This window comes from Corylus avellana, chromosome ca8 (assembly GCF_901000735.1).
Source record: "Corylus avellana chromosome ca8, CavTom2PMs-1.0".
Lineage (NCBI taxonomy): Eukaryota > Viridiplantae > Streptophyta > Magnoliopsida > Fagales > Betulaceae > Corylus > Corylus avellana.
Genome location: NC_081548.1, coordinates 866,977 through 888,142, shown reverse-complemented (window position 1 = coordinate 888,142; position 21,166 = coordinate 866,977). Strand labels below are relative to the sequence as shown.

Genomic DNA, 21,166 nt, shown 5'->3' with positions numbered 1-21,166 from the left:
GTGCATGTCCATCTGCTCCACGAAAATCTCGGCAACCACTTCGACAATGTTTTTTTCTGGCATGGCTCCGACAACCAAGGCCATCCAGTGCTTTGGTACACTAGTTACTGCGATGAATTGTTGGACGATGAATTTTACCGCAATACATTCTCCGACGAAGAGGGTCGCCGTAAGTTCATTAGAGCTTATATTCAGTTGTTGGAGAAGACTGTAAGAAATCTTGACTTCAACCCAAACATACAACGGCATCAACACTATCCTCCGAGTCAACGACCTCAAAAATTTTCTGGGACCCGGAAAACCGGAGTTCCAGGTTACCCTACAGCTTCTCTAATTGCTCCGGGACAATTATCCGTGGTTTTCTCCCAAAACAGGTAGCCAAGGATGCTGCTTCGGTCGGATTTTGCTTAGGTGCCGTTTAAAAAAAAAAAATCTTCTGTATTTTTTTGTACGGTACAAAAAATAAATTAAATTAGTACCGTTAAAAAAAATTATATGAGATTAGTATTTTTTCAAGCACCTAAGCCAAATTCGCTTCGATCTTATTCTTACTTATTAAGAGCATATTTGGAATAGTGTTTGAAAAATAGAACTTTTAAGTGTCTGTTTGGAAGTGCGATTTTGATAAATACGATTTTAAAAATCGCTACTTTTTAAAATCGCACAATCGTTTGGTAAAACAAGTTAAGAAGTACTTTTTTATCAATTGGGTGTTTGGATAACATTAGCATATAATTGCGGTTTCATGGCCAAATAGGTAAATATTGCACCAAATATTGTTTTAAACGTAATTGTGATTTTGGTTTAAATTCGCACTTTTTCAAATAAGCACTCCTTAATCAGCTTATAGAAATCGAGGATTTTTCCACGATTTTAAAATTTGCGTTTTTAAAATCGCAATTCCAAACACTCCAAAATTGTGATTTGGTTTAGAAACGCAGATTATTTCTTTAAAAATGCACTCCCAAACAAACCCTAAGTCAAAAATGTGATTTTTGGCAAAAACTTTTTTTTTTAATTTTTTGCTAAAAGTGCGTTTTGGTCATTTTAGGCTTTTTGAACCCTTTGCTCAATTTTTTTTTTTACCAAAATTGTACTTTTTTTTCTTCAAACAGACTTTTTGAGATTTTTTTTTTATTTTTTATGTGTCCGCACAAGAGGGGGAAGAGGAATTCAAACTAGTGACCTCCACTTTATTAGGCGTGGTCCCAGCCGATTGAACTACCTCTTGGAAACTTTTTGAGTATTAAACACACTTTTTAAGCCCCTCAAATGCACACTCAAACAGGTCATAACTCAATTCTGCTCTTTTTTTTTTTTTTTTTTTATTCCTTTCATTTTGGAGTTTAAATCCCAGGTGAAGTAGAAATAATAAACTTAAATTATTGATATAACATAATTAACTCAATTTTATTCCACATATTAAACTTTTAAAAATAAAGTGGGATCTCAAAATTCTATCCTCTTTTTTTGCTTGTTTATGGGACAACCAGGAGCAATGTCGTGTTTGCAGGACCGTTCACAACCGCCCAAGTCCTCTACATGTTAGTAAATCATTTAATCTTTATTAATTTCTCCCTACACACTTACTTAGAGCTGTTGATTTTTAACTCGACTCATAAATTCGATACAAAATTAGTTAATTAAAGTTGATAGGTCTAACTTAATCTACTTCGATACAACTCAAACTTGACGTTGAAACACACCACTTCGGGATCATCATGCTTAACTTTGGTTGGTCTCCATGGACCATAATTGCTCATCTGATTGCTATAAAGATGATGGAATCGATAAAAAACTGTCTTCCTTTCTATAACATCTAAGGTCAACCTTTCTGAGTCAGAATGTTAGACTCCACTTCAATGCACCATGATACATGGTCCTAGGAAGAGTAAATGATATATATGCTATGGGATTGTAATTATGGGTGCCAGCCGTAATATTTTACTATTAGTCTATTAATTAATGGGATTGTAATTATGGGTGCCGGGCTGCCGGCCGTAATATTTTATTATTAATTATTGAGAGTTACAACATAATATAATATATATATATATATATATATATATATATATATATGGCACCCATAATTATATATATATAAAAAAGAAAATCCTAATTGTACGGATGTATTTTGAAAAAATTCAAAATACTTTATACCGTACGGCAGGGGCATTGCCCTTGCACCCCCACAAACTTAATTACATTCATGGGTGATACAGATTAGATGAGAAGAACCCGTTTGGACAAGCATATGTTATTTCATGCTTTTTACGTTTAAGTGTCGTGGCCATCCGGACGGCCATAATTCCCGTCCGGACAGGTGCCATAGCTTTATTTTATTTAAACCGCTTTTATTTCATAATTTTATTAGGATTAGGGTTTTGAGAGTCTATATTTCGTGTTTTATTAGGTTTAGGAGTTTTGGAGCTATAAATACATGCTTATAAACTCCAGAAAATTAGTTTATGTTTATTATTGAGTTTTATTAATGAGAATACTCAGAGTTGAGTTTATTCATTTTTTCCTTCAAAACCTAGAGAGTATCTAGCTTTTCAAGAAAAATTCTTAGATCATTGATAGACTCAAGATCTAGAATTACATATCTGCTGCTTTATTGTTGTTCTTTGCTGCATCCCACCAAGTCGGGCTGCATCAGTCGATATCAGAGCTCAATTACTTTCCATGAATGGGGAGGAACAACCGTTGTGCAAACATGAACAAGGTGCACGTACGCACGGAGGCACCACGTAAGGAGCAACCGGCGATTTGTTTACGGCACATGGGTGGTGGGCCGAACGGTTGTCGTCGCCAACCAAGACCGCAATTCATGGAGGCGAAAGGCAAATCTAACACTGAACATTGGCAACACATGGAGGATCAATTCACGGCTATGAGAGATCAACTTGAAGACCTCACTACCAAATATCCAACATGGGTGGTCACAATGGGAATAGATCTAGAAACCCGTTTGCGGAGTGCCAAACGCACGGACGTCAGCACCTTGTGCAAGATCATGCCAATTGGCGAGTGAGTAGGTTCAAACTCGATATACCGAAATTCCAAGATTGCTTGCAACCCAAAGATTTTATGGTGATAGAAAAAAATAGAAAAATTCCACAAAAAGAAGTACCTAAGAAGATGGCGGAGATTAAGAATCAATCGGTTGTGGAGGAAGATGGATTTATTGAAATAGATTGCTCGGTAGATTGGGCCTCTCCGCTAATCTATGACACCTATCCCGACGAAGAGGTGAGTTCTATACACCAAGTGCTTGATGAAAGTCCTAAAAGAGAAGTCTTTAATTTGGAAGTTGATTTCCTTGGGGTAGATGTTATCTTGTCAAAAACTTTTAACTAACGGTGTGATGAGATCTATGGGGCGGAGCCAACTTTTCTATCGAAGAGTGAAGAGTTTTTTGTGAGTTCTTTGGGAATTCTCAAGGCTTGTGGGAAGGGCGAAGCACGAGAGAAGTATGACAAATTTAAACGGCAAAGTGGTGTGTGAGCTTTCACGACAAACATCGAGGTATGTCGATGATGAAGAGCATCACATTTATCATGGGGTGTTGTCTTGTCTTGATCTTGAGGAATGGCGAGTGAAATGAGTTGATTGGACATCCGAAGGACCGTGGGAAGAACCAGCTGAATTCGAGGACGAATTCTCTCCAACATGGGGAGAATGATGCAGATCGGATGAAGCTGGCTGAAGAACCCATTCGAAGTCCCGTTCGAACGGGCATATGTTATTTCATGTTTTTTACGTTTAAGTGTCATGGCCGTCCGGACGGCCATAAGTACCGTCTGGATGGGCACCGTAGCTTTATTTTATTTAAACAGCCTTTGTTTCGTTATTTTATTAAGGTTAGGGTTTTGAGGGTCTATATTTCGTGTTTTATTAGGTTTATGAGTCTTTGGACTATAAATACATGCTTATAGCCTCCAGAAAATTAGCTTATGTTTATTATTGAGTTTTATCAATGAGAATACTTAGAGTTAAGTTTATACTTTTTTTTCCTTCAAAACCTAGAGAGTATCTAGCTTTTCAAGAAGAATTCTTAGATCATTAATAGACTCAAGATTTAGAATTACCTATCCACTGCTTTATTGTTGTTCTTCGCTGCATCCCACCAAGTCGGGCTGCATCAATGGGCAGCATGGGCTAGTAGACTCTTCTACTCTTAATATAATCAATCATGTCTGTATCATTTCAACACTAATTTTAATGAATTTGGATCTTCAGTATTTTGTTATTCAAATTAATAGATTTGAATATATAATAATCCTAACAGCAAATGTAAAAAAACCTTTATGAAACCCGGCCACCTGTCTGAACAAATACGCAGGCTATCCAAAAGTTGCTTGGACATATGAGTCTCATAACTCATAAGAGTTGTTTCACATGGTGAACAACATTCCCCCATTGTTAAACCACCCTTAGACCAATCCGAATTAAAAGTAAAAAAAAAAAAAAATCAATTGTAGATTAACAATGCCACACCAATATTGGGAAAGTGGTGAGATGAGAATATACAATTTAGACTTTTTTCTCTTACATTTACTATTCGACTAGCCAGATATCAAAATTATTGTTAGGAATCTCTATCTTCATCCCTAATTTTAAGCTTCAAATGGTGTTTTTCATTTGGCCTTTAATTGTATTGGCACCACAGGTACATATCTCTCCTGAGCAGTTACCAGATCAGTATGGTGGCCAAAGCATCGTTTTCAAAGGCTTCATAAGTGGGAAAGCTCCCAACTCCTTTCCACCGAGTGAAGTTGAAGAATTTGTAGATAACACCCCTCACCATGCATGGAGCTAACTATTTATCCCAAAAAAAGAATTTGTAGATAATAGATTTTCAAGATAATATTTACATGTAATGCACGCATAATAAAGTGTATTAGGGAATCGAAATTGATTGTAATTCGTTAACCAAATTGCAACGAAATTTGGGCAGCTCCCACATAGAGGACAAGTGTGAATTGAAGTCCACCTACTTCAAAAGTATACATATTTACCGAAGAAAATCATTAGAATTGTTTAGAGCAAAAATTGAACAGATGTTTGTGAAATGGAGGGGTTGATGGTCCAGCAAGAGCAAAATTTTCTTAGGGTGGATATTGGGTTTGAAAAGATTTGAGGAGAAAGTTTTGAGCTGGGGTTTTGGAGGTGAAGAGCAGTGTGTAATATTCATTCTGCCGAAGCTGCATTGAGAGTAAGTATAGAGCATTTGTGTTTTGGATGTGGGGTTTAGTAAAAGATTGTGGCAGGATCTTATGTATGTAAAGAAGCTTCACTTTTGTGTGGTCAGATATTGTGTAAGGCAGGGTAAACCTCTTAGAGATGAGGAGAAAATGTTACAAGATGTGGTGTGGGATGTTAAAAACAGAATACGATGGAAGAGGAAATTCAGAAAGTCTGATGTAAATGTTGCAATGTGTAACCCTAAAGGGGTTGGCTCAAATGGTAATAAGAATTTTTGTCTTGGCGGTAAAGTTCGAATCTCCTTTGGTGTAAACAATTTCTTGGAGTCTCGCATGTGCAGTAAAGCCAGAATCTTACCTAATCCACGTGAAAATGGTGCTTTGAATAGGTCCGAAATTTATCCGACAGGAGTGAATACACGAAGTGATCTTGCCTTGGAGGAGTTTCTCATTAAAAAAATTAAAAAAAAATTAAAAAAAAAATTAAAAAAAAAAAGAAAGAAAGAAAGAAGTTGCAATTTGGGGGTATTGGCCTTTATATCCTGCACTGATAGATAGGTTTGTTTTCTGGTTATATTGTTTGTAGATATTTTGTTTTGGCAGTTTGGTTGTTGTATTGTAGTTGATAATTGGCTCTATTGTCATTGTGTTGGTGATGTAGCTTGAATGTTGGAGTGTATTGTAAAATGTTTTGTCGAAATAAATTAAAAAATAAAATCTCATAAAATATTTTTTGAGGTTTAGCTTGTATGAAAATGAATGATGATAGAAAACGGTCAGTAACTTCTTGTGAACTCCGACAGAGCTGTGGCAAACTCCGATGGTAGTTTGACAGTGGTACTGTAAAGTGGTTTAAGAATGAGAAATTCAAAATTAAAAAAACATTGTTGGCCAAAACAAAAATATATTTAGTTTAACTATTATTTTCTATAGTAACAAACACAAAAATATTTTTTTTGCCGAAACAAACAAACAGAATGTTAATTCCATCTTCGTAGCGGGAAAGATTTGCTTTCGTAACTCCTGTCTTTGATGTATTACTTAGAAAAAAAAAAAAGAAAAAAGAAAGTAATTATTTTCACTTTCCACCCATAAACTACCATTTTGTGCCCAAAACCCCAATTCTGTCAGTCAAATGCGTTAACTCAGACAGTCAGCCCATCACTTTGCCCAATGAACTACAACGCATTATCACTTTGCTCCCATGAACTACAACGCATTGTCACTTTGACCGTCTGAAACACCTTTGATTGTCAGAAATGAAATTTTGGGCACAAAATGGTAGTTCATGGGGGTCAGGTAATACAGTTGATAGTTCATGGGGGCAAGTGAAAATGCGTTGTAGTTGATGGGGAAAAAAGTAATTACCCCTTAGATTTATGTTTCCTAATTTAATACATATTTCTTCAAATAGACCATCTATTGCGGCCTTTTTTTTGTTTTTGGAACTAAACTGTGTGGAAATAATAGGATAACCTCTAATTAGTCTTAATATATTAAGACTAATATAGATTAGCTGCTATATAGCAACTGACAATGAGGCCGGACAATGGAAACTAGCAGTTAAAAAATCCTATGAAGGGCCAAACCACATTGTGCCAAGATTTGCCAATAAAAAGAGTCGAGGATCACAACAAAATAGGGAGATCGTTAGAAGGAGAAAGACATAAAACACAAGAAAAATGTCATAAGAAGAGAATGCCATAAAACACCAAAAAAACGTCGTAAGACTTTTATTGAAAGCCACATAAACTTGGCTATGATACCATGTTGAAATATATAGGCTTTGATACAATGTTGAAATACATATAAAATATAAAATACTAAAATATGAAAGAGAAACAAAAGATAGAGTGAAAGCGGAGAGAAACGTTTGTGCTACATCTTGTATATTCACTATATCAAACAATATTACATAAATTTCTATTTATAGAGAGACAATGAGTAGTGATCAAGAAACTCTAAAGTAGACCTAAACTAATTAAAGAAGAGAATAAATCTTACAAAGAAATATAATAACGGAGAATAAAAATATTCTAACATAAAGATAAATAACTTATTAAGGAAAATATTAATAAACCAAATTTAGAAAATATAAAATATTCCAACAGATAGATTGATGTAGTTTGATTTACGCCGGTGCTGGCCGGAGCTCTTGTAATCAATCAATCCATTTATGGCACAAATCATATTTCTTGGTGTCATAGTTATATTCACATGGACCATCAGTCTTAATCAGCCAAACACAAGCCCTGCAAATTTTATAATCCCTGTCATGGTCGTAGATCATAAACGAGCTGTAAGATCCCACGAAAAATTACACGAGAATTCTGTCGTCCCAAACAAAGCTGGTCTAAATGTGAAGCTGTAGTTGGCACCTGTGCTAATCTGGTGTTGACCAAGATTGTCATCTCCTGACTTACAGTGAGCCTAAAGTTGTGTGGTTCCTCCTAGCGCATTATTCATTGTCACCTTTGCCTTCTTACGTTGGAAAAATGAATCTGTCGATATTGCTACAACATTATCAAACGTCCCACACATGGACAATATCATCAACATCATCATGATCGTCGCTACCAACGTTACATTTGTGCTGGACTATGATGTCACCATGTTGCTTGTTTCTTGTCTAATATACAAGGAATCACAATGATATATATGACTTTCAAATCATTCATGCACCGTATATATAGTGGTGAAAACTATAGGGTAAAGATAGATAAGATTAAAAATGAAAAACACAAAAACAAAGAAAGAATTTGAAGCCGTTAACGTATATATATTCTATTCCAAGGAAATGTGAACAAGTCCACCTAATGAATACCAAATTTAGTTATCGAAAAAAAGGGGAGTTCAGTTAGATTAGATTTATGTTTCCTAATTTAATACATATTTTTTCGGGAAAATTTATCATTTCCCCTCATGAACTACCACTTGATGATCATTTCCCCCATCAACTACCAATTTTACATTACGACCCCATTAAACTACCATTTCGTTACCAAAAACTCCCCTCCGTCAGTCAAGGTTTTTAAGTCAAATAGTCAACCCTGTGAATAGTGTCATGAACAGTATCTTACGCCGTGAGCAGTGTTGTGAACAGTACGGTTGACCGTCTGACTTAACGACCTTGATTGACGGAATGGGGGTTTTGGTAACAAAATGGTACTTTGATGGGATCGTAATGTAAAATTGGTAATTAATGAGAAAAAATGATCATTGCGTGGTAGTTTATTGGAAAAGAATAATTTCCCAAAAAAACAAAAAGACAAGGCAACCAACAGATACACATGCAAGCATCTGAGATAGTGTTTGTAGGTAGACATATATTAACGACAATGCACATGGCTTCGAGTTGGTCTCAGATTTCAAAATATGATATTTCCCTTTCAGTATCTCTCTGTTTTCCTTACATGGACGAACAGTATCCTCCTTCATTTTTTGGCCCACATCATTAGCTACCTCACCACCCAATAATTCTAAAAATAAAAAATAAATCCTTCATACTAGGCTTTCATAAAAAATAAATAATAATAATAATAAAAAAGCATATATCTATAAATTGATTTTATTTGTTAATACTTTTTAGAATATACTTCTTGTTTTTCATTCGAAAAAAAATACTATGATGTGATAATTAACATAAATGTAAAAGTATCTTCAATATTTTGTAATGTTTTGGGCTGTTCAAAAGAAAAAAAGAAAAAAAAAAGAAGTAAGTTTATAAAAAAACCCATGACAACTATTGGCACTTCACTACATTTTCAAAGCTAGGAAACGTGGCTAGCGCGACATGCAACATGGCTCACACGATAGATGGCCGGGTGGAGTGTAATTGGTGCCATATATGGCTTCAATGAAAGGGAGGCAGGGAAGAGAGAACGTGGCTTTCATGAGTCTTATCTCCCCCATGCATTTCAATTAAGTCTGGCTATATATGTATAAACAAATTACGGATGACAATTTTTTATATAACCTTCAAATTTTATAATGTAATCAAAATAAAAAATTATAGCAGGTTAAGATTTTATATAATCGAGTTCTCGTTAGCTCGATTCCATCCAAATTAACCCGTTTGATAAACAGGTCAATATATTCAACTCACGGGTAACCTCTATATATATTAAATGCATTGTTGAGGACTTTCTAATCAATGTTTTCATGGACGGGTTGGGAGAGTTATTTCTCTCCGATTTTGAAGTTTTCATGTAATTTGAGACGGAACTAGAAAGGGTCTTGGGCCTATGAGAGCCATGGATTCCGGCCTATCGCGGACCCCTTGGTTCCATCTATGACTATGAGTGTTTTATTAAAAAAGAAAAATCGTAATAAAAAGATGATATTTTCAAAGTAAGATCTTAATTTTTTGGAAAAAAATATATTGTAATCAATATTTCAGAGAATAAAAGCTCTATTACAACCGACCCCTAAAATATGTCATTCTTCTACATAATTCTTTCTTTGACTTCGCTTCTTGGTTAATAACAAAATAGCTTTTATGGTAAGAAACAGTAGCCAAGTCAAAAGAGGAAGGTAATCAATTAAAATATGATGGATAATTTGACAACACATGCCCTTAATCCTTTCCTTAGTTATGTCGCTACCTTTAATATTAATTTGCATGATGTGTTCATGAATCATGATGTGCGAATACTGCATATCCCAATAAGTAGCTCAATCAACTGTGAGCTACATCTTATGAAACGGTAGTTACTAGTTCAAATCTTTCTTTCTTTCTTTTTTTTCTTTTTTTTAAGTGAACTAGTTCAAATCGATCTTCTTCATCTTGTGTGGGCATGTCACAATTAAAAAAATAAAATAAAATAAATAGAGGATAGGTAGCTCAAAATGGGCATATCTTTTCCCATAAACCTCTTACTTTCACTAAAAAAAATTATAGTAAGATTTTTCATAAGAGTAATGCTACACACTCCTACTTCTACATTCTTTAACATGACTTTTAAAATTACAATTAAATTTGAGATGAACTATTATTAAATTTTAATCAAAAGATAATTTTAAAAGCCATGTCGAGGGTATAAAAGTAAAAGTGTGAAAGTAATAATGTGTATAGCATTCCTTTTGTGAGAAAGATACTAATAATTAGCTTAATATATTTTTCTTTTTCTAACATTCTCCTATGTTGTAATCTTATGCTAAATGGGCCAGAATAAATGTGTTGAAATTATGAATATAAGTTGATCTATCTAATATTGTAGTCGACTAGAGCCAAGAAAAATCGTTGAGGGTATGATGACTAAAGTAGATGCATTAAAATGATGACTTGAAGTTGATCTATTTGCCATCATAGGGAGAGAGAAAAAAAAAATAGTAATAAAAGTTGGTACCCGATTTTATCTTTTTTAGTTAAAATGATGTATTGAATGTAGCTCGTGCCCATATTAAAATTCCAATTCCAATCCCTTCAATTTCAATGCACTGAAAACTAAATTTATATGCTACAATCGGTTTTAAAACAAAAACATTAAGCGAAAACTTTATAAAATTCTTCCAAACTTTTACTGTTAAATTACCAGTAGTTCCAAAATTCTAAGCTGATAGAAAGAGATAAATTTAATCACTTAATCATTACTTTAACACTCCTCTCACGTGTGGGCTCAAACTCCCTTTTAATAGGTGAGATCCAACACATAGAATATTTAATTAAAATAGGGGGTGAATTGACGGCGTCAAAGTTTGATCTCAGGACCTTTGGCTCTGATACCATGTTAAATTACCAGTTATCCCAAAAGCTTAAGTTGACAAGAAAATGTAAATTTAATCACTTAACCATTACTTTAACACTCCCCCTCACATGTGGGCTTAAACTCCATTTTACTAGGTGATGTCCAATACGTGAAATATTTAATTTAAATGGGGGCAAATTGACGAAGTCAAAGTTCGATCTCAAGACCTTTGGCTCTAATACAATGTTAAATCATCACTTATCTCAAAAACTTAAGTTTATAGAAAGAGGTAAATTTAACCAATTAATCATTACTTTAACATTTACGTGTTTTAAAAATACCTTTCGAATTTCAAAAACTCTCAATTAAGGGTATCAAACTTTTAATTTCTTTCAATTACTTTATTCCGTTAGGATTTTTCGTTAATTTTTATCAAAATGACCAAAATACTATTTTTTTTTTAAATTTTTTTTATAAAAAAATTGTAAAGATTCAGAAGTTTATTTTTATTTTATAAAAAACCATCTTTAATTTTTTTTTTATTTATAAAAAAAGGGGTATTTTATAACCTACGTGTTGCCTTGTTGAAAAAAAAAAAAAAAAAAAAGAAAGGTTATAAGTGAAGAAAAATATTAAAATATTAATTTAAATTTACCATTTTTTTTTTTAACTTAAGCATTTAGGTTGGGGAAGCCAAGTTATTGGCAAACACAATATAAACTGTTGTCCTTGCTGTAGTTGATGGCCCACTTGCTTTTGTTTGTATCAAAGCTTGGTGATGAGTTGAAGGAAGTGAGGGTTCCAGTTTCGACACATCTATGTACTTTGATTTCTTTGCTTCTAATAAATTCCTTTTCAACCAAAAGAGAAATTCCACATACTAGGGACCAAAAAAGGGCCATTGGGTTCCTGCCCTTATCAACTTGACCACATGCCTATGGATGCATGCAGGAGGACCACACGCTTACAATTTTGTCTATTTCTCAACTTTTATCGATTTTCGTTCATTTCAGTAATCTTTGTTTCATTCCGATTTACGTAACGTGTTTTAAGTGATATTTAAAGCACGTCAGTTAATATAAAATATTTGTGATAAATAGATGTAAAAAAGTAGCAATACTCATTACTTTAACTGTGGTGAAAATTTATGGAGAAACTTTGTAACTAGAACGGGACTCGAGCAAAACCCTAGGCCTCTTAACCTTCCTGAATTTGTCATGACTTGCAAAACATGAGTTAGAAATTATTTTACTCCATGAATATCAATTTTTCCTGCTACATTTTTCCTTTTTCTTTTGGCATCAATTGGAGTAGGGGGACCCTTATTATAACTACAAAAACGACAATGGTGATCACGGCAAGGTTAAAACATTTGGTTTGCGATAGTGAGACCAGGATAGACATTGGGAAGAAGATAAACAAATAAATAATGCACATGATGGGTCATTTGGAACCCTTTTTTTGATGGAGAAAGATGTCACCAAAACAATCAAGTGTGAGGTCTCAACATTAAACCAAGTATCTCTCATCATCTTGATAGGGATAAGGATGCCTTGCATTTTGGATCTTCACAGCATTCTCTTGATCCGCATACGTGTAATTACTACAGTCAATTGTAAAGGATTTGATTATCTTGATACAATTAGAAGATGAACATGCATTTACATCAAAATATAAAAAAATGTGCATTTTACCGGCTCATCAATTTTTTTTGTTTTGACTCGCCAAAATAACTTTCAACTAACCGGACGTGGATGCTGATGTTGTTGGCGGGTCCTTTGTGTTTTAAAAAAGAATAATTAGAGTTTGACCCTGCTAGTTGATTGAGTGTAAGAGCCAAATCAATCACGTCCTTCATTAACATGGTGGGGAAAATGATTAGCAACCAAACTTGATCCCTATGCTATGCTATGCTATGAAGGAATCATCCAATATAATAACCACTCCAAGTAAACTGAAAACAGAAACAATTCAGAATATATAGTTCACGAAACATTTTATTTTTAATTAAGTTCGAATTCTAACCACTCCAAGTTTGAATTTTTACCCTAATCCCATTGATTACAATAGTTTATTTTGATAATTACCTTTTACAATATCAATATCAACATCAGTTAAAAAATTAATGAACAAGAAATGTGACTCAATCAATCAAGTAAGTGTCTTTATTTCCGAGCTCCAAAAAAAAAAAAAAAAAAAAAGTCTTTATTTCCTTACATTGTCTGTGGTGCTGTAGAGTAGAGTCAAACCAAATATTAAGTATTTTAATTTTTTTTTTTTTTTTGTAATTTTGTTTCGGGTTGTAACTCGAGTTTATCACCGGGCTAAATAGTCTGTTTAAACTCGATTCATTTATTTCTTAAGTAAACTCAACCTTATTCACAAGCCACTCAGTTAATTAATTTATTTCTTATATAAAACAAATATTTTCAATATTGTTTATACTTTTTATTAATTCCATTCTAATCATTAGTTATATAATTATGGTTAACATTTTATCACTTTAGTTAATTGGAAAAATTATTATTTTTTATAAACTAATAAAATTAGCACCGCCAAATGTTATACTTTTATTAAATTGTATATAATTTTTATCATGAAATGGACTATTTATATATAGTATATCTTATAATAACCTTATTTAATATCTTATAATATGCGTACGTATGTTTTTATAGGATATATTTAAATTCATTATACATACATGCATGCATACACACACACAGATATATATATATATATATATATATATATATACACAAATACACAAATACAAATAAATACATATCTATATCAAGACTCACAATTATAAGAAATTAGTAATAACAAGATGGTCCCCAATAATTGGCCAATTCGATGATGCCACATGTCCGAGGTGTTTATACCTCTACCTCTATCAATAGGCGATCGAGATAGTAGATATTTTTCTAGGTCTTTTTCCTCTTCTCCATGCCCAGTTTCTCTTATTCGAGAATCCTCTACTGACTTAAGTATTAAAGTGTTCTTTGTCGAAACTCTTGGCCAATCACCCTTGCTGGAACCCTTGGCAAGTCACCCTGCATGTTTTATGTCCCTCTGCAAGTCTCCTTGACTGAGCGACCGACATGTAGTCAAACTGTGCTAGCAAGTCTCAACTATTTCTCATAGTTATTCAGTTTTAGAGAACTTTGTAAAACATATAGTAGCATAAATAACTTGTTTGTTAACGCATTTTAACGCATTTTAAAAAGTATTTTTTGTTTTTGGTTCGGAAAAGTGTTTATATTTGACATAAAGATAAAAATTGTTTTTATATTTTGAGAAGTGTGTTATATTTTTAATTGTTTGTTAATGTATTTATTTTGATAGCGGAAAATAAAATACAAACAATCATAACTTAAGAAAACTATCTAAACAACTTTACGAGAAACATAACTCACACTACTCTGTTTGGTAATTCGTTTTTTAGGGTGCTTATGTTTCTCGTTTGAAAAAGTGTTTTTGAATGTGAAATAAAGGAACCAGTTTTATGTGTTATGTGTTTTAAGTTATTTGTTAATATCTTTTATGAAAATAAAAAAGGAAAATGGTTAACAAATCGAGGCCCAAAATGTCTTGCAGAACTTTCTTTGTTGAAATGTCAATTGACCCCCCTAGTAGAATAAGTTTAAACACTTGCTTGAGCACTAAATGGTGACAGGAGATGCTTAAGAAAGTAGAATAAGTTTAAACACTTCTTTTTTTTTCCTTGCACTTTCTAAAGATCCAAGAACATCTCTAAATATCAGTAGGGTTATCAAAACTACCGAAATTACTTGCCTCTAACACCACTCTTAGGTCCCTTTAAAATGGTAATTTTTCCTGAGGATGTTGATCTCACAAGCATTATGCATCTTTTTATTTTCTAATTTTAAAACTTCCTCTAAACTATATGATTTGTATAAAAGAAACCCTCTAAGATTAATTTTTACCCCCCAAAAATTGTTTTTAATTTAGCTCGTCTCACCTAAAATTCTAAGTCTGCCTTGGATGGGTGCAGTGGTACCCTCCACAACCTGTTGCTTAGATACAACTCTTGAAGGAGTTGTCACTTCATTCACATATCCTACAAGAACCTATCACCTTGAGAGAATATGGTGCCTGAGGGCGCACACTATTATAGTGTGATCACAGATTGCAAGCCATCAAAATTAACATTTAACATTTCCAACTAGTTAAATACAAAGCCATTTACTTCCTTCTCTTAAACAGTCAAATATAAATGAGAAATGCTAGAAATCACACTTTTATTTCAATCTGTCGATGTGACAGATTGACGGTGCACCATCTCAACAAAGTGGATGTATATTATTACTCGATATAAAACTTACAACCATACCCATGTTTATTAAACCATTAGGGAGGTAAAAGGGAAAAAAACAAAAGAGAATGACAAATGATCAAATCAGTTAACATAGATAGACCAGGCAATAAATAAATACACCAAATTTACACAAATTTTACAGACACAAAATCAAGAGTAGTACAAAGTTTCTGTCCTCGGTCCATACACATGTCCATTCCCCAAACATATGTACCACAAATGTGTCTCTATCTCATGCATCCCAGGCTGTTTTTTCAACATTAATGGTTTACACTCCAAAGCCAAATAACAAAAAATCCCAACAAACTAATAGAAAGAACATATAAATAAATCCCCCAACCCCCACATTTTAAATTTCCAAACAAAATTAAAGTTTTGACAGAAAGAACAAAAAATTAAACCCTGTATTAAAAAACAAAGAACCCAGCTCTGCAATTTAATGCATGCCTCCAAATTGACTGGAAATTTACACCCATTGGCCACAAAAGGCATTGCTTATTATCTAAGCTTTAATCAGAGTAGGGTTTGGTCTTAGACCTGTACAGGAGCTTCTTCTTCTTGGAGGTTTGGTTATCAAAGGAAAGCACCACCTTGCCTTCCTCACCTACTTTGAAGCTGTTGTGGATCACTGTTTCTTCAGATGGAGTAATCTTCCTTGTCTTCTGTACAATCACTGTGTACCCGCCCTCAGCACTCGGCACAAATTCAGCTCCATGGCTCACATCCCAACCCACCACTCTGACTTCCCAAACCACCAGGCCAGTCTGCAAATTCAACAGTTTCCCATATTATATAACATATACAACTGAATGTAACATTATATGTTAATTAATCAAATTTGTTTGTTTATTTGATCAAAGGTTGTCCTGAATACCTCAGAAACTGGAAATATAATGGTATGCTTGGATGCCGGCTTGATTGTAACCTCTGTAACAGGGTCTGCAGTGGTGAATTCCTGTTCATCCTCCTTCTTCAGCCCACCATACTGAACTGGCACTTGCTCAGGAGCTATATATCTATTTAATTAACAACATCCAAACAAGTGAGAAAAGAAAGGCATGAGAATATTGATTTAAGTGAGCCATTAAATCATTGATCAAGCAACATAAGAGAAAAGAAATGAATGAATTAAGACTTACTTGAAAAGGGTGTCAGCAGATTTTGCTGGGCCTGCAAATACAAACTTGCTCTTGGTCCTTTGTGTCAGGAAAGGACTAATCATCCTATTGTATGCAAGGTACCACCAAGGAACGTTGATAAAAATCTTCAATAACCCAAAACCCACAATTAAACAAGATCAAAGCACAAATTAAATTTACAACAAAAGTAAATGGAATTCTTTATTTATTTATTTATTTGGTTTATAGATCTTATCAAATAATCAATCACTCCATTAAAAAAATGATGGATCAAACCTGTTTGGCTAGGAATTCAGGGTAGTTATCCTGAAACAAGTGAACGGCCTGCTTGGTGACCTGCCAGAGCTCCCTCTTGTCGATTCCAAAGGAGTTCTTCAAATCGTTGATCTGAACAATGGAGGAGATCCCAGTTGGACTGAAATCAAGCTTCTTAATGCTCTTCTCCAAGAACTGAATCCTCCACTTGAGAAACTTCTGGCGCTTCTCTTCACTGGAAAAGGATTTCTGATACAGCTCCTTGCTCTGGAACTCGCTGAAGACGTTGTAGCAAACGGGGTGGCTTTCTTTGTCATGACCGTGTGTGAACACCACCTTGTCCCAGTGACTTCCATGGTCTTCCTCGAGAAGGGCTTCGATTCCGAACTCCTTGCGCCAGCGGACCGTGTTCTTGAGCATGGCCAGGGCGTCCTTGACCTTGAAGTCCCTGGCTCTCAGGAACTTCAAGAGGATCACATCGCTTCTCTCGTCATGAAGAAGCGGAATTCCCCAGATTGAGACCTCCTCAGGCGGAGGCGGAGGCAGCGCTGGGACCTCCACTTCTTCTGCTTTCGGTTCAGCTTCTTCCGTAGCCTTAGTCTCAGCTGGTGGCGCCTCTGGCTCTGTTGTTGCGGTCGGAGGAAGAGCAGAGACCTCGACGACTATGGTCTCTTTGATTGCCTCTGCAGTCTCATCGGTGGCGGTCACTTTCTCAACCACCTCCTCAACAACAACCACAGCAGGTGGTGGCGGTGGAACCTTCTCTTCTTCTTTCGCTTCAACCACCTCAGTAGCAACCTCTTTTTCTTTCTCTTCTACCTTGGGAGGCTCTTCATCTTTTGCTTCCACAGGTGGTGCAGAGTACCCCTCGGCTTCCACCTTGGGAGGTTCTTCAGGTTTCTCTTCAGTCTTGGGGGGTTCCGCAGCAGAAGAAGAAGCAGGAGGAGCCTTTTCTTCTTCCTCCTGCTTCTTCTCCTCCTTCTTCTCTTCTTCCTTGGGCGGCGGAGGAGGAGCCGTGAATTCGTGCTTGTTGAGGGCCTCTTGGACGAGTTGCCTCAGCTCCTCAAGCGCCTTCCTTTGCGCCTCCGGGAGCTCCCCAACCACGTAACTCTCTTCCTTGAAAGACACCGATTCGGTAATCTTCACCTCCTCGGCCTTGGGCTTCTCCGGCTCCTCTACCACTTCCTGAACCGGACCCGGCTTCCCCGCCTCCGGCTCCGGTTCCGGAACCGGCGGCTCTTTCTCCGTGGTTGATGTCTCCACCACGACCTCCTCCGTCGTTGGCTTTTGGTACTGTTCCTCGGCCATGAACAAATAACAAGGAAGACTCTCTCTGTGTTTGTGTTATTGCTCGAGAGAGAAAAAAGAGACAAACAAACAGACAAACTGCGTGCTTGTGCCTCTGCTTATGCTTATGAGTGTGTATATAAAAAGAACAGAGGTTGTTGGGGGACAGTGGAAGGGCTTAAAACAAGGGGGGCTGCGAGAGAGAGATTGGAGAAATGGAGAGGCGTTGGTTGTTGATACATATGGGAAGAACCAGTCTGTCAGACTACTTCTGCCAGCTACTACACCACTTTGTATGTCTGTGGGACCCCTTCCACCCTTCCCTATACAAACTTCTGTCCAATTTTGGTAAACAAATTAATTTGTGTAAACTGATAACAATCATTGCTTTATTTTTCTCAACTGTAATTGGAAAGTTTCATGTTTGCTTTCATCAAAATCTATTAATTTGCAAAATCTCGGCATAATTGGGGGATACTTTTTAAGGCCATGTTTATTAACCAGTTGTTTTTTATATTTTGTTTTATGTTTTCAAATCAAAAACATTAATAAATGTTAATGTTATTTAGTATAACAAACAATTGTATCAGCTCGCGCTTACTAAATAACATATTCAAGAGTTACGTTATTTCAGTTGGGACATAAATTTCTTCTAAACTAGTTTGAATGAAATATTCTTCAACATATTTAAAATAGTGACATGTGTCTATAAAAAACTAGTTTATAAGAAATTTCTGTCCTTTCACTTGTACGACAAACAAACAAATCAAAATACAAAATATTTTTTTACCTAAGACTTTTTCAAACAAAAATTCTCCATGTAAATACATTAACAAACATATTGTTTGTTCTCCTGATTAAATTTGAATGAATGTGCAAAAATAAGCCAAAAGCTATTTCCCTCAAATAATAATAAAACTAATATGCCATTGTCTTTTTTTTTTCTTTTTTTCTTTTTTTTTTATCAATATATTCTGTATAAAGAACTTTTGCTGAAAAATAAATTTATTTTAATTAGTTATTTTAGCCATTTATTCATATATTAGAGTGTCCAATATATTGGTAATAGTTGTAATTCCTTGTACGTCTTAATGATAGCTTAAAAATATAGCTTTGGAATTTTATTATAGATGGAAAAGCCAGATTTGTTTCCTCCTAAATAAGTTATTATGATCTCTTCTTCTTTTTTAGGTCTTTTTGCGTTTGTGAAATGAGAAAAATATCACTCAGAAAGGAAATAAGAAGAAACCCATTAAAATATTAACACGTCATTTGATTCAGGATTTTTTTTTTTTTTTTTGGGTATTCACATTTTCAATAATAATTAGCTTGAAAATTTGGATTTTTTATTTTGTTTGATTTTTTATTCCTAAAAATATAAACGGTACCAATGTTCTTGGTTAAGCCAGCTAGCTGCTTATGCATGGAAAACAAGGAGTGTGGGTTGATTTGGGTAAATATTAAATTGATGCCATGTTTTGTTTTGAAAAGATTATTACATGATTATGCAGTTTGATTAAAGGCATTTTTGTCTATTTAGAGAAAGAAAATTTCCTAGGTGAGGGAAATATAAGGAAATTCACATTCTTAACAAAAATAAATTGGAGAGAAATCCCAATATCCACGAGCATCTTAATTAATTATTTTTCCTCATTTTAACATAATTAGCGGAGAATCGAAATTTCTCGCATGAATTAATGAGAGCTCCTTATTTGTAACATCTCTTAATTACTTTTATTTTTAGTAAATATAATTAGAGTAATAATAAGGTTGCAGTTGTCTTCTTGTTCAAACTTAACTTTTCAAACTTGATTGTGTTAGTTTTGTGGTTTGAAACTTTGAATTGAGCTTGTTTAGAGCTTTAAAACATGATTTAAAAAGCCTAATTAGAATGAACCTCAATTTTGTTTAAGTTTGACTTGTTAATTAAATGGACAATTAGCCTTTATTATTAAGTTGTTTGAATTTTATAAAAATTTAAGCAGTATAAAAAAAGAAAAAAGAAAAAATGGGGGTTGCAGTGCTCGCTTGTTTCAGACAGCTTAACATGTGAGATTTGCCTGCTCGAAACAAGTGAGCTCTATAATCTCCTTTACTTAAATATCTTCAAAGAGAAAATGCAATCCAGATTGATCTAGCAAATGTAATAGTGGTAGGAAGTGAGATTGACAACTTTTTGACACGATCAATAAATCCGACACGTTATTAGCGAATTAAGGTTGAAGAATCTGATATATTCAATAAAATGAGTCGTATTATAATTGACTTACATGTCTTAGACCCATGCCTCATATTTAGGAGTGATGATTTTGATATAACTTACGAATTTAATATGAACTCAATATAAAATTAGTAAGTAAGAATTAAAAGATCTGATTCGTTTAATTAAATAAATTATATTATAATTAACTTACATAATCTTACACCAATATATGAACACGAATCTAGATAAGAAGAAGAATGAAGATTTAGGATCCATAATCTAGAAGATTATATAAGCTGTCCTTTTCTTAGAAAATTATTTATCTTTTTTTTTTTTCTTTTCTTTTCTTGTGTTGTTCATCGTTGGAAACAATGGGCGGCACAACCACAAGGCTGAAGACCAGGCAGAAAATAAATAACACAAACAGTGGATTTTATTCCTCAATCCCACATAAACAAAATCCTCTGACATAGCTGTCAATAGGAATAATCACAAGATACTATTTCGTGCTGGACCATTACGGGCCACCGGACCGCCAACACGTCTCTCCACTAGGACACGTGTCATGACACCAGCTTCGCTCCTCCATGACAGCCTGCCAGAGGATTTTTACAAACGATCCTGATTTGTAAGATTTCGTAATCTCCGTATGATATGATATAACCTTGACCATATCGTCCGCCGTAAAAAGCCGGCCGTCGCAGACAGGCTTTGTCGGAATGTGTGTCAGGGGTTGAGGCTATTTTTGTCCTTTTAAGGTTGTAATGGGGTCCACGCCCGCCTTGTCCATTGTCCCGTAAAGCAAGCCAAAGCTGTTGGCTGGTTTTTCCTTGCTGTCCTTTTCTTTCTATTTGAATTAAAAATATTAGAAATTAAAAAACATTATATAAGAAAATAAAAATAATAATAGGTCAACTGTGGAAAACAGATATAACGTGCTGGGGGCATTTTGTCTGGACCAATTGCTGGATTTAAAAAAGCACTTACCAATGAAATAATTCGGATTTTGGCTTCTTTCTTTCTTTTTTTTTTTTTTTTTTTTTTTT

The 21,166-nt window shown here is 34.5% G+C and overlaps 1 protein-coding gene across 1 annotated transcript; it reads right to left on the bottom strand.

Annotated features, from left to right (window-relative positions):
* Positions 1–15,343: 15,343 nt before the first annotated feature.
* Positions 15,344–18,147, bottom strand: LOC132189254 (patellin-3-like). Its single transcript, XM_059603907.1, has 4 exons — positions 16,652–18,147; positions 16,376–16,500; positions 16,111–16,252; positions 15,344–16,000 (listed from the first exon to the last, which is right to left on the bottom strand). Exons 1-4 carry the CDS (start codon positions 17,936–17,938, stop codon positions 15,746–15,748), a joined length of 1,809 nt encoding a protein of 602 aa, XP_059459890.1. The 5' UTR covers positions 17,939–18,147; the 3' UTR covers positions 15,344–15,745.
* Positions 18,148–21,166: the final 3,019 nt, after the last annotated feature.

Bases quoted from the DNA above. Each gene is read 5' to 3' on its own strand.
- LOC132189254 (XM_059603907.1), bottom strand. From the start codon at position 17,938: ATGGCCGAGGAACAGTACCAAAAGCCAACGACGGAGGAGGTCGTGGTG. The intron at 16,501-16,651 runs GTTTGATCCATC...GGGTTATTGAAG, and splicing joins CTGAATTCCTAGCCAAACAG to ATTTTTATCAACGTTCCTTG. The intron at 16,253-16,375 runs GTAAGTCTTAAT...TTAATTAAATAG, and splicing joins TCTGCTGACACCCTTTTCAA to ATATATAGCTCCTGAGCAAG.